This window comes from Calidris pugnax, unplaced genomic scaffold, assembly GCF_001431845.1.
Source record: "Calidris pugnax isolate Ruff unplaced genomic scaffold, ASM143184v1 scaffold188, whole genome shotgun sequence".
NCBI lineage: Eukaryota > Metazoa > Chordata > Aves > Charadriiformes > Scolopacidae > Calidris > Calidris pugnax.
In genome coordinates this window covers 595,883-610,206 of record NW_015091257.1, presented here as the reverse complement: position 1 = coordinate 610,206, position 14,324 = coordinate 595,883, and the positions used below count along the sequence as shown (strand labels likewise).

General features: G+C 42.4%; 1 protein-coding gene across 1 annotated transcript; it reads right to left on the bottom strand.

Moving 5' to 3' along the window:
• Window positions 1-2,871: 2,871 nt before the first annotated feature.
• TXNDC9 (thioredoxin domain containing 9) lies at window positions 2,872-13,246 on the bottom strand. Its single transcript, XM_014960332.1, has 5 exons — window positions 13,198-13,246; window positions 11,242-11,458; window positions 9,223-9,341; window positions 6,690-6,944; window positions 2,872-4,444 (listed from the first exon to the last, which is right to left on the bottom strand). The coding sequence occupies exons 2-5, from the start codon at window positions 11,428-11,430 to the stop codon at window positions 4,327-4,329; spliced, it is 681 nt and encodes a 226-aa protein (XP_014815818.1). The 5' UTR covers window positions 11,431-11,458; window positions 13,198-13,246; the 3' UTR covers window positions 2,872-4,326.
• Window positions 13,247-14,324: the final 1,078 nt, after the last annotated feature.

Here is a 14,324-nt window from a genome sequence, read left to right as displayed (position 1 = left end):
GTTTTTTCTAGGGCAGCACACTAACAACAGAAGCAATTAGTGAGGAGGAAGAAGATCGGGAAGGGAGTAAGTGTGGCTTTGTGTATTACAGTCACCTGATTTTCATATAATGACATCTTGGGAAAACCCAGTGATTACTGAAGATTGCATGGTTTGTGAAGCGGATAAGTTAATTTTTAAACCTTTTTTTGTAAGAATCACATGTTGAAATCATACCAGGCAGATGATGGCACTTAAAACTAACCCACGAGATTTGAACACCATCTTTTTTGGTGAAGCTCTGATCTCTTATGTACTACTATTGCCAGTTTGCTGTGCAAGCTTAAATTGATAAAAAAGGTATGGGCGTATGTTCCCTTTTGCAGCACCCAATACAAAACAGTGCTCTCCAGGGGGACAGATAATTAGATAACTGGATTGTCTTGAATCACCACAATCATATTTGACAGGCTTAACACTGAAGGCTCCAAAGCACGATCCAAGAAAAAAAGATCAGAGTAGCAATTTGAGCAGCTACTTCAGAGCAGTCATTTGCTCAAATGCAGTGGAACCCATCTATCTATTTATCCTTTAAAGGGGGTTTGGGGGCAACATCCCCCTCAGAAGGGTTCCAAAATATTCTACAGTAACATTGAGTACCCTCCACTCCCAATTCCTAGAGAGGCCTTCCTTACATTCTGGAGTGAAACCTCCCTCTCAAACTCTTGCATAGAGCTGTTCTGAGGAGACAGACAGATAAACCCACTACTGACAGAATTTTTTCTTAAAAAGTGGAATACACAGATACTGAATATGCAATGAGTACAAAAACTGTCCTATTTCTGCATCAGTCTGTGCTTGTATGTCTGTGAGCACAAGTGCATGAGAGAAAAAATAACAGCATCCCTCGCACTGGCTTGAGGACTCTCACATGGCAGACCAAGGGCTCGTTTTAGAAACTGTACTGTTCAAAGCCCAACCTCCTATAGAAACTTCCGTAGAAAAGCATTCCTCACAGAATTTCTAAGCAGGAAATAGCACAATGTGGATTGCTTGGAACAGAGGTCTAGAAGGCATCAATTCACCTTTCGAGTCATCCTCCTTCAGTGACTCCTACTACACTTGCAGGCAATCCAGCCCGCTAAGAGGGTCTGAGAGCAGCTGCTCAGTTGTTGCCCTCTACAGAGTTTGTTGCTTAACCCATCTCTTTCAGGGTCCAGACTTCTTCACCTCCCAAATCCCAAAGCTTAACTCAGCACTTAATTCCTCAGTAGATTTCTTGAGCAAACCATGACAAGCATAAGATGGGATCAATCAGCTATCACACAGTGCCCAGTCAGGTCCAAATAATCCAGCGTTAAGAGCTGAGCGATACAGATCTTTTTTGGTTATTATCGTTTCCGTGCATTTCTTTAATGATCACTTCATGCAAGCATCAAGCACAGACTTAAGCACTAATCATTACTAAAGTTACATGCTGAGATCATGCATAAGCCCCATTAACTTCAAAAGCTACGTGCGACTGTTTCTCATCTATTGTATAATACCCTTTCATGGTTAACACATCCCAGACCAGGTACCATTTTGTGATTAGTTTAGGCTCAGAAACTTTACGTACTCACGTCCTTACATACATGATCTATCTGCTGTAAGGAATTAACCACATGCAACCTGTGTCCTTACTAGACATCGTGTATCATCATCTCACTGATCAGCCATATTGCCACAAAATCACTGTTGACAAAGCTAAGCTTTGTGCTTTTCAAGCCTCTACAGCTGGTATTTCTTTCCTTTGGTGTTCTCTGTACTGTTTACACTTCTAGCTTGCTGACCCAGGTCTTAATATTATGGACATTTCATTATTTAATCCTGCACTGCAAAATCACTGAACTTCACCATAGAAGAATAACTTGTGCCTCACTACTCAAATTAGAATTTTCCAGTTCTTAAAGAATTTTTCAGTTTCAGCGAAAATAAAATTCTCAGATTTGTATTTTTCACCTCAAAGTAATATGGAGATCAAGAATGGAGATCTTACCAAGAGGACCGTTCAATGAGTTTTAATCTTCATTCAAGACAGAAAACACAGAAAGGCACAGAAGTAAAGACTTGCAGCAGACAGATCTGAGACTGCTCCTTCAAAATAAATTTAAACTTATTAGTACAAACAGGTCTCAACTTCCCCTTTTACCCAAACCAAGCATTACTACAAACTCCTTGTATCAGCACTGGAGTGCACGTGGCGTATTACAAGCCAGATGAAGGAAAAAGTGCAACTGAAGATTAACCAAAAAAAAAAACCCAGCAGTTTTAAAGTGACATGAAATCACAGACTCTGACTAGGATTTGCACTGAGTTTGTAATGAGTTCACGTGTGGAACTGCATAACCTCTGCCAGCGCACCATGCTGGAATCCTGACAAGCCCACATGTGTTTCCACACAGCACGCAACTATGTTAGACGTGATTTTTTATTTCCACAGCCTATTCAACATAATTAGGACTCGGAGATGAGTCCTTCTAAGGCACTCTTAAAAATGCTATTGGAACATTGCTTTCCTAATTTCATCCAACCGGATGAAAAACAAACAAAAAAAGCAGTTTCTAGTGCATTTAGAGAGTCTGTCCATTAGAAAGGAGATAAACTTGAAGCAAGTTTACTTTATGCTTCTAGTAGATTGATGTAAACAGGCAGCTGTGTACATCTTAAGCTGATTGCCTTCTCATAGTGATGCCTTAACGTTAGACAGAACCGTAAGCTAGAAGTCTAGAAAGAGCACGTGCAGCTTTCTGATGGACTTCTGATTCCGATTTCTTTTTCTTTTCTGATGGAAAAAAACCCCAAACCCATAGCACCTAGACCACCTTATCTGAAAGGATGCAAAAGTCAACATTAGAATTAAAATAATTTTATTTCAATGTACATGAACAGAAATAAAATATATATTTTTTTTTAAACAGAGATATATTGCTGTGCTGGCCCAATCACAAGTGTTCTCCAATACAAGGCAGCAGGACTAACTAGACTCACTTCACTGCTTTTCTGGACCAACTGGATTTAAAATACCACCTCAAAAGGGTCCTTCAGCACACAGCAAACTTTTTTGTTTGGTTGGTTTTTTTTAGACAAAAAGAAAACTCATCAACTCTTCACCTAGCCAGAAATTCTACATTGTGTTCCAAGGAAGATCTCCCTTGAAAATTCTGTCCATTACTTAAGAACAGTACACAGTATGCGGTGCTATATCTAAACTTAACAGATCAAGGTTTCTCCCAAATACTTTTCTCTATTCTACTCTCTTGTACAAAGCATCTGCTATAAAATCCACACGTTCAAAACCACAGAATTATACAAACCTGTCAACAAGGCTGCTTTCAGTATGCTTGTTGCTATGTGCTATTACCCGCTGTATCAGCTTTAACATGCAGCGTACATAGATGGTAAAAGGGCATTTCTCTTGGCCATCTATTTCAGAATTCACAGAAGTTAACGACTGTTCTTACAACTTATAGTGCAACGTAGTTAAGTTATTCAATATTATGATATGGCACCATAAGATAAGCAATCATTTCTTAAAATGCACGATTCCTTTACTAATAATTTTGTAGTGCTTTACTGATAAAATAAGTAATAATAAATTTGAAAAGACTGCTGGAAGAGGAACTGAGAGGGAAAAATATTTTTGAAAAGTGTCTATCATTGCCTTAAATAAAGAAAATCAGAAAAAACATGGAACTGTCAGATTCAAGGAAAACAACAGGAAGTTGTTCTTCACAAAACACAGTTAAACTGTGGACTCCTTGTCATATGATGTGGATGCTGGGATACTATGAGGATTTAAAGAGATCTTTTTTTTCCCCCCTACTACTTTAACCAGCAAATGCTCTCAGATACAGAGTTCCCCAAACCCGAGATTTCTTAAAGTATATTCTAGGGAAGCATTGCTGTCTGCTCACCCTGTTTTTAGTCTTCCTTGTGCATCTGCTTTTGGCCACTGACACTGGATGCTGAGCCAGAGGGACCTTTGGTCTGACTTGGTACAGATGTTTCTAACAGTTATTTCAAATCACTTCATAAACTTACACTTAAGACATAGTTCATCATTTGCCACTATTTTGCCATTATTTAGTTAGAAGGACTCCGATTTTTAAATTACAAATGACTTCCAAAAAAGGAAAAAAAAAATATTTAAGCTTTTTTCTGCTATGACTCAGTTGTATAAAACTGTATAGAAAAATGAGCATTATGTGCAGATGTAATGAAAAGCAGTAAGCTTTATAAAAAACATTCTTAGAAATGTACCAAGCATAAACAAAAGATGATTTACAAATACATTTAGTTGTTCTTCTAGTCATCATCAGAATCTGAATCGTATTTCTTTCCTCTGATGGTCTTCTTCTCCAACTTTGTAAAGCTTGTTCCGTATTTCTTTTGACTTTGAAAAGGTGGATCCATCAAGTTTCCACTAGAGAAAAAGAGTAAGACATGTTGACTAAAGGCACATTCATGCAGACAGTAAGCAGCACCTCTAATTCCGTGTTTCTCCAGAAAAAAACTGAAAGAGAACACAACCCCTACTCCCTAAAGCCACCCTAAGTAGCATTGTGATGTGGCTAGCATAGCACATCCTGGACAAAATGGCCTCAATAACTGTAGTTAAGACAGGAGGGTGAATGGATTACCCAGGACTGCATCCAGGTGGGTCTTGAAGATCTCCAGAGAAGGGGACTCCACAACCTCCCTGGGCAGCCTGTCCCAGTGCTGTCACCCTCACCGTAAAGAAGTTTTTCCTCATATTTGAGTGGAACTTCCTATTTTCCAGCTTGTGCCTATTGCTCCTCGTCCTATCGCTTGGAACCACTGAAAAGAGTCCGGCTCCCTCCTCCTTTAACCCACCCTTTAGATATTTATAAGCATTAATAAGGTCTCTCCTCAGCCTTCTCTTCTCCAGGCTCAACAGTCCCAGCTCTCTCAGCCTTTCCTCATAAGGGAGATGCTCCAATCCCTTAATCACATTTGTTGCCCTACACTGTACCCTCTCCAGTAGTTCCCTGTCTCTCTTGAACTGGGGAGCCAGAACTGGACACTGTATTCCAGTTGTGGCCTCACCAGTGTGGAGCAGAGGGGAAGAATGACCTCCTTTGACCTACTGGCCACACTCTTCCCTATGCAGCCCAGGATTCCATTGGCCCTCTTGGCAACAAGGGCACATTGCTGGCCCATGGATAGTTTACTATCCACCAAGACCCCCAGATCCTTTTCCTCTGAAGTGCTTTCCAGCAGGTCCACCCCTAACCTATATTGGTGTCTGGCATTCTTCCTCCCCACGTGCAGGACCCTACACTTGCCCTTGTTAATTCCTATCCCACAGGTCGAAGGAAAAAAACTGTTTCTAGGCTCTTAAGAGGACTATCCCTTTTTAGGAACTCCAGAGAGCAAGACATTACATTCAGAGCAGGGTGGAAATACAACACTTGAACATAAATGGATGTCTCCTGGAATGAATCTCCTGGGCTTTGCAAAGCCCAGGTACCAAACTCAGGATCTGGCAAAATGAACAGAGATTGAAACAACACCCTCAACTCCACAAGGAGATAAGAGCAGATACACAGTACTAGCAGAGTCAAGTAGGAAGTAAAATTATGCTGTAAGCCAATGTACTAACGTAGGAAATTCAACACAGCTTGGTACAACTCCACTGAAAGATTCCTCCCATGAAAGGCAGCTGATGTCTAGAATATATACACAAGCTGCCTTTTGCCTCCTCTGCATATTTGCTTGTTACTGACTTGGGAAATGGCTATTACCACTTGTTTTGATTTACAAATTTTCATTTCACCTGAAGTTCAACAGCTACTAAGCTAAATTGAGCAGCAGGTTTTTTTCTGCCTTTAAGATACAACAATACTTCTTGCCAAAATTTGGAAATTAGACATTGAAATAAATTCAGATAATGAAGTTTAAAATAATAAAAAAAAGCGCCAAAGACATTCAAAACAAAAGAGCAAAATTAACCTAAAAAGATAAAGATGATGTTTTAGCCACACTGGAAAGCAAAGCAGAAAGTTCTCGTAAATGATTCTCCTGTAAAGTCAGGCTGTTGTGGTGACAGTTATCTTCTACTGCCTTCTATCCTGCAGTCTTAAATGTGGGATTTATGATGATTATATTGCATTGCTACAGCAATAATTTTTTTGCATTTCTGCAACTTCTTTTCGCTTTCTGTACTGTTCATTGGAATAAAAAAAAAACCCACAAACATATTCATGCATGTAATATGATGCAGTTTAAAGATGACTTGCTGAGTTTTCTCTGAAGTGGACTAGAAATGCTCAAACTGTACTGCATTGCAAGTGTGACATCTAAGCATCTATAGCTGATTTAGATAGGATTACATTAGATGCATGACTCCCAGGGGCTGTATCAGAGCCATCCATCCATGTACTCCATACATCCCACCACAAGAACTCATTATTACTGTACAAATAGGACAACATAACACTCATTATAATGTCTCAATACTTTGCTGGAGATACTCTCTTCCTTCCCATGCCAAAGTACACAGATTAAATAAACGGATTAAACTCTGATGAGTCTTAAGCATACAGCATAGCAGTCAAAGTTACAAACTTTTACAGATTTTCCTGTTTGCAAGCATGTTCTCCTTGCACTGTATCTGAAAATAAAACAATCACAAAACAATTAATTACCTGTAATTAATTACGTCCGCACAGCCTAGCCTCCATTCTAATGTCTCTGTAGTGAAGTCATCAGTGTTACCAAGATCAGTAAAGCCCACAACATAGTCTTGCGTTTTTCCATCTTTTACTAGTGCTAGAGTGGGGATTACTTTGATGCGCAGTCTCTCACACAAGAAAGGAGATTTTTCAGCATTTAATTTCAAGAATTTTGTCTCAACATGTTTTTTTGCCAATACAGTCAAATGTTTGTCCATTATTTGGCATCTGTGAAAAAAAAAACAAACCAAAATATATAAAGTATTAGAATCAATAAACTGAAGAATATGTATTTTAGAGAAAGTTTAAAAGGAATAGTAAAGAGCTATTTCTATCATATTAATTCCTCAGATAGGGCCTTTGTAATTCAGAATTTAGTTTCAGGAGAATCCATGTTTCAAAGGTAGCTGGACTTAATGACTAGGAAAATAATGCCTTGAAGCACCTTTGTTGTATAATGACACCATCTATTTCTCTAATTTCTTCTTAATTACTCCCGCATAGACCTGAAAGCCTCTCTCTTGAAGCCTGCATTTATTGATGAAATTTCCTTCTTCCTGCTCTAGCTTCACTGCCTGTCAGCTGGAAAAAATTCTCTATAACAAACATTCACATCTCAAGTACTCTCAACATACTACAGCGTTTTGCTTTTTGGTTTTTTTCAGTCACCACCTCCAAAACCAAGACGCAGTAACTCACTGAACAGAAAAATACCAGTTATTTGTACAGACTGCTTCAGTAGAGCTAGAGGCAAAAATATTTCACTTTTCTGTTGCAATGGAATAGGAGTGAGCATACAATTATTGTTTCTCAGCTAAGGGACAGTGTGGGGAGTGAGGAGTTGTGGAGACACGCTGCTGAGCGAGAGCTCGGCAGGTGTTCTTGCAGTGATGGGAAGGAAGCCTTAAGAACAGTAAAACAGTGTCTTTATATGGTATTATCTGTATGGTGTGAAATCTAGCAAGGCAGCACAAATAATAAATAGTGAGGTATACAACAGATAGCACGTGGACACTTAAATGTAGCCAACTGTATTGCTCATAACAGCGCGTGGACAGGCCCCCACAACCTATCTGTGTAGAGAGCCCAGCGCGTGATCAAAAGGGAGAAACCATATATGCTGTAAAAATGAAGCATTAAACGTCTTCGCTTCATCACTTGGCGGAGTCTGTGCCATTTGTTGCCAGAGGACAGTACCATAAACTGCTCAAAACATTTGTCAGATGACAGAGATTTGTGGGCCTGTCACCTGCAATCTCAACTTCTTGGACTGTCGTCTTTAAATGGTTTGGAGTAGCTGCATGAGCTCTGTGATGTGACTGTCCTTTAACTCAAGAGGAGAGCTGAGCAGATCAAAAAGCTGCAATGGGCAAGGATGAAAGCAACTCGACATTGCAGCTGGTAAACCTGACACACTAGCTTCAAGCTGGTTGTCAGCATGACACATTTTACAAAGAACTTTAAAGATAAAGTTATTTTTCCTGTCTGAGTCTACAGACTTTGTTGGTTCAGTAAACAAGAACCAAACAACTCAAACCTGTTCTAAGCTACTTTATTTGCAGAGACAGTCTTTCAACTTGAGTAAAAGCTATCCAAATACAACCGCTTCAGATATTCATGAAACTTAATCGTTTAACTTAGAAAATGTAAGACACAGACACCTCACTGCATAATCTGGCTTTGACCTCTTTCCATTTCTCACATTAAGGCTGTTTCAGTTTATGTTTTATAGCTAGAGAGAACATAACGCCTTGGCAGCAAAAACCAACCAAAAACAGGACAACTGGCTCCTCCTTCAATGAACTACTCTACTTTGCAACTGCATTTTAACAGAAGACCTTGAGACAGAGCCACTGAGGAACAGCCTCAACAACCCAGAACTTCTAAAGTTCTTCCAAGGAAGCGGGAGATCTTATTTTAGGTTCCTATTCTGAGGCAGGACAAGTTCTCAGATCTAGGTCTCCCACACCCTAAAAAAGTGGCATAATCACAAAGGCACAGGAACAAAGGGAAAGTAGCTGCAATTGGTATCCACAGATCTTTTCAAAATAAAAGGTTAAATTCTGAAGATGCCTAAACAGTTGTTTATATTTTTATTTTTGTTTGCCAGAACTGTCCAGAATATCTCTGTCTAGAATAACCAAAGTGATCTTTTTTAAATGCTCCTCTTGTATGGTCGCTACTTTTATAGACCTGGCTTCCTCAAACTAAACCAATGATGAAACACAGCACTCTCCAATATCGTCAAAGATATACATTTGTATTCTAATCAACTACATAAGAGAGTATCCATTGTTGTCAAGTCATGTTCAGATTAACTGCAATGGAAAAAAATATTTTAAAAAAATCAAATCTTGAGAAGGGAGTGAGATTTGGAAAATGAAGGAAATGGTATACTTCTAAAGATGCCTATTTATCTCTAGGATTTGAAAGAACAATAGAACGTGTCTGTTTTTGTTGACATCTATAAACAAAAGGTTTCCTGAGCATAGCTCATTTACTATACCTGAACGTTGTATCTCTATAGAAATGGCAAACCACATTTTTACTTTCTTTGACTTCTTGGAAAAAGTCTCTCTCACTTGGGATTTCTCTGTATTCTCCATGTCCTTTTGAAAGCCACTCCTTTTGGAAAACATAAAAGGAAATAATTAGTATGGAGTTTGTTAGTCCTGCACCTGTCACGCAAGCTCTACAGCTTTTAAGAAAAATAAAAGAGGGGGTCTGCAGTGGAAGCCCATTTCATACAGTAATAAAAGGAGAAACAAATTACTTCCCCCTTTAGTTCCGTTTTGAAAACAGCAAATGCCACTAGGCTAGACAATAGTTTGGGGCTGCCTCTTTCTCAACAACAGATAAGTGGTTGAGCAGTAAGGCTACCTTACTTATTTGGAAATACAAATCTTACACAGAACTACATAAATTTCTGCAGTGCAGCTTCTCAGTAAGACTAGACTAGTTCAAAGGGAACACAGCAAGGACAGAAAATTCTCAGCATCTGAAAACTGCTAATCAATAGTCTGGGCTACTCTCTCTAAAATGTTTTTGTACACTCAAAGAACTTTTGTCTAAAACTGATTCAAGCCATTACATGTATTAAAATAGCTTTCTTGTAACTTTTTCTCTATGAAAAAAATCAGGGAGGAAAAAAGCCACCTGCAAAAAAGAAAAAAACTCACCTGCAACAGATGATGTTTATCTATTAAATATACACTGAAGGTACCTTAAAACGAGCCAGGCTTCCAGAAAACCATTCAGAAACCACATGCACACCATTAGTCACAAGATGTACGGAGAAACAGAATTTTACAAGCTAAAATTCATAGGCAACTTCAAAAACTGCCTGATTAAGTGTGCAAATGTGGTTTAGAAAAAAAGCTAATCTAGATTTTCAACAAAGGCACTTAAGTGCAGCTTTACAATTAACTTCCAGTATTGTAGGTGTATTAAAACAAGTACAGACTAAGCAAAATGGAAGTAGTGCAGTATGACACAACCTGACAAAAACCCTTTAATATCCAGTGAGTGAACACGAATTTAGATAAATCACTGTTCTTGGTCTTGCGGGGGGTGGTGGAGAGGGGGGAGGATTTCCAAGCAAACCAGAAATATCCTGTAAGCTAAATTAGTATAGAACTAAGAATTTCCTGAACATTGTACACATTAAAAATGCATAGAAGTATGAGCACATGGAGAAGTCATCATGGTGCAAATGAAGAACTGACATCCCTCAACAGTGGGTATGCATTAATTCCCCTCTGTGCAATCCAATTCCAGAATAGTGTGGCAGCTTACTCCTTTTACAGGGAGAGCATCTCCTTTCAACTCAGTCACCTCTTCCCCAACCCAGTCTATTTCTCTGTTCAGGTTTGCTTAGATGGAGTAAGCTAAGAAACCTATGGCTTCCTTACTTACAATTGAGGTCTCACACCATATATTACCAAAATTTTGGTGAGAACTATGTTCAAAGAGACTTTTTTGGGAACACAAAGAACACAATTTAGCACTAGGTATCAGGGATCAAAGCAAAACTTCTTTTTTGCAAGAAGAAATGAGCAATCATACAACGACACTTCATTTAGTTAGAAGGAGCAGGACAAACAATTCCACCCTAGGAACAAGGAAAGACTCTATATCATTCTTCTACAAAATATCTTAAGAGGTTACATGCCATAAGTAACAATCTTTAGAAGCTTAAAGAGCCTAGAGGCTTATGATTAGGTTGCCTACAAGGCTTCCAAATGGCAATGTTCAGTGAATATGGACACACTCATATCTTTGTATGAGACTCTTTGTCCTATCCTAATCATATCGTAATCATCTTTTCTCCTCCTGTTGGAAAACAAAGCATGCACACATGGACAGAAACTTGCTTTCCTGGAGAGTTTAAAAATAATAAGTACAGAAAGGTGAGGAAGAAGAAAAAACCCCAAAATATGCAGTTCACATACACAGTTTCCCTAGGATTTCCAAAAATTCTGTTGGACTATACACATCAAGATGTCTACATAACTACAGGAATTACTTGTTTCTGCTGCTGGGCCTTTTTCAGTGCCTCAAGCCTCCTTTGTTTAAGGCGTTCCAATTCATCTTCATCCATTTGGTCCAGCTTCTGTATTTCAGCATCCAGATGTTCTTCCACAATCTTGGTAGTCTGAAGCATTTCATTCTCCAGAACTTTTTGAAGTATTTCAACAGAAGTATCAGCCGCCATCTTTAACTAGAAAGTGATCTTTTCAAAGCTGTAGAAATAGTAATACATGGAATTAATATTTATACCAACACCTAACTAAAAGCCTGACCTCTCTTACTTTACTATTCACACTGTAGAGAAACAAAATACTATGCTATTTGAAGACAGCAGCAGATAGTTCTTTTCTATATTGCAATGCCCTTTGGAGAATACTTTCACAACAAACACAAATGGCAACAAAGATACTAGTGAAGTCCTATTCTCTCAATTGCAAAGGCAGCTGTTGAAAGTGTCCAGACATCTAATATTACTTGTTGATATAAAGAGATAAAAATTACCAGGTCCAAAGGAATACTTATCCCAAGCCAGACCCATGTACCTTTAATAAATATTCTGAAACTAGAAGATGGAATGAGAAAGCTCCAAGCTACTGGGAGGAGGTGTAAGATATCTCAGAGTAAGTCTAAGCAATGTTCAGTACATAACTTTCCAACAGTAGTTTAAATGCAATTATTTTAAATACCTGATGCATATTAACATATTTAAATCTGAACTGACACTCCTCTCCTCAGCTGAAAGGCACTAAATAGCAAATGCTTTAGGCCAATACACTGCTTCAATTAGTACAAGAAAACTGCTATTGCAAACATCACTCTATGGCAGCTAGCGAAAGGATTTAAAAAAACCCCAACAACCACTACCTAATTGCTGTGTGAAGAAACACAACTAAAATAATTTTCTGTAAAGTTTCCCTTGCCCTAGCGCTTCAAAAAAGCACAAAATACTAAGAATGAGGTTCATGAAGAGCTGGGGTAACATAATCGATTGTTCTCCCCAATAGACTTTCACTACAAAAAGACTATCGCTATAACAAGTGACAGCTTTGAAATGGGGACAGCGCAGAGTCACCCTAACCAGATTCTCAACCTGCAGGACACATATTAGATGTGCTGAATTTGGGCTCTGGAGTACTCTTGGCTGCATTTCGAAACAGCCAAACTATAAATCCAATGGCACTGGTAAAACACCTCGCATTTTAAGTAGCGATGGGCAAAGTACCAACGTCAAGGCAGTACTCCAAGTGCACTGCAACACCACGTGTCACACGTGTCACTGCCACACTGCTCTGACCTGCGGCACCTCCTCTTGACTCCCTCTCCCCGACGCCGCTAACTGAAAAATCTCTCCATTAGCGCTTTCTATCCCCCTTCCTTGTGTTTCCAGAGGAAATAACAACTTCGCTAGCGCAGGCCAGAGGCCACGAGGTCTTCAGGAGCGGGAGGGAAACCTACTCAGCTGGGGCAAAGGGAGTCTCATCCTCCAAGCGGACAGGAAGGAAAACGGAAAGTCAGTCCCAGCCAGGCCACTACAGCCTGAGGTCCCAGAGGGCTCCCGGCTTCCCAAGCCAGGGAAGCCGAGGTGCCAACAAGCGTTTTCTACACTGAGGGGCCCCTACGCCCACGGCCCACTCCCGGGGGGCTCCGCACTGCTGCCGGGGGCCGCGAGTGCTACCCGCCCCACAACTAAGGAGGAGCAACGGGGGCCCGGCCGGCACGGCCCGCCACGGCCCCGGGTGGCGCCGGCAGACAGCGGGACACCGCGCAGGCGCCGCGCGCCTCCGCTGGGCCGTTATGGACAACGATCGCCCGCGCACCCACCCACCTACCTACCTACCTACCCAGCTCCTGACGAGCTCTCTAGAGAAAGCCTCACCCTCCTTCCAGCCACGCTGCCCGCCCCACCGCGCCACACCACTCACCCCCCAACTCCCCTCACGGCACCGCTTACCCCTCTCCACCGCTCCGCGCCTCTACCCGCCCCGCCCGCCCGGCCGCGCCCCTCTAGCCTCGCGAGACGCGAGAGCCAGGGCGGGGCCGCCGCCACCGCCGCCACGTGCGCGCGCACGCACGCAGAGCTCGCCCAACGCCTTCATTGGCCGGAGCGGGAGGGGGAGAGGGCGACAGGGAGGCGCAGAGCGCGCATGCGTGGGAGGGGGCCCTGTTGCGCCGGCGGGAGAGGCGGGGCCCAGATGAGCCCCGCCCCTTCCGCGCAGCAGCTGCACCCCGCCCACCCACCTCCCGTCTCCCTAGCAACCACGCTCTGGGCGGGTCTTGGCCGGGAGGGGGCGTGTCCTGCCCCGCCCCTCACCTCAGCGTGCGGGGCGGGTGCGCAACGGCCGTAACGGCTGCCGGCGGGAGCTGGGAGGGCCGGCCGCCGCCTTTCGGGGGGTGTGTGTGTATGTGGGGGGGAGGGGGCTTCTTCTCGGGGTTGGGCGTGTGAGGCCGAGCCCCCGCAAGCAAGTCGGGGCGCGGCGGGGGAGTAACGGCCGGGAGCCGCGGGGTGGGGGCCGGGGCCGGGCCCGGTCCCTCGAGCGATGCCGTGAGGTAAGGGTTGCCTCGGCGAGGGGCCGGCGGGCGGCGGCGTGGCTCGGACCGTTCCGGCGGTGTGGTTGAGAAGAAGCGGCCGTGTTGGAGTAGCCGGGGTTTGTCGTCTCTTTGCTGTTCTCGGAAGCGCGCTAGAAGATCCGCGGATTTCAATAATGGAGTATTAAATTTTTTTTTTTTTTTTTTTTGAAAAAAAGACGAGTGTTCTGCGTTTTTTTTTCCTGGAAATGTGTCTCCCCGGTCCTGAAGATGCTGGTGAGGAAGGTGGGGCGGGGAAGATAAACTCTTGTCTTTCTCCGGCGTCTGCTGGGAGGCGGGGTGGGAGAGGCTGATAAGGAAGGAGCTGCAGCCGTGTGAAGGCGGAGGGAAGCAGGGAGGCTTTCGGGGGAGCGAAGCCAGATAGAGGTGGCGGTCCGGAGGCTGAAGAGAACCGTGAGGCGGAGCTCTGCCCGCTCCAGGAATCGCTGTAACGATTGTAACGGGGCCAAAACTCCCTACAAAAAGAGGAACCTCCGTCTCCCCGGCCGATGT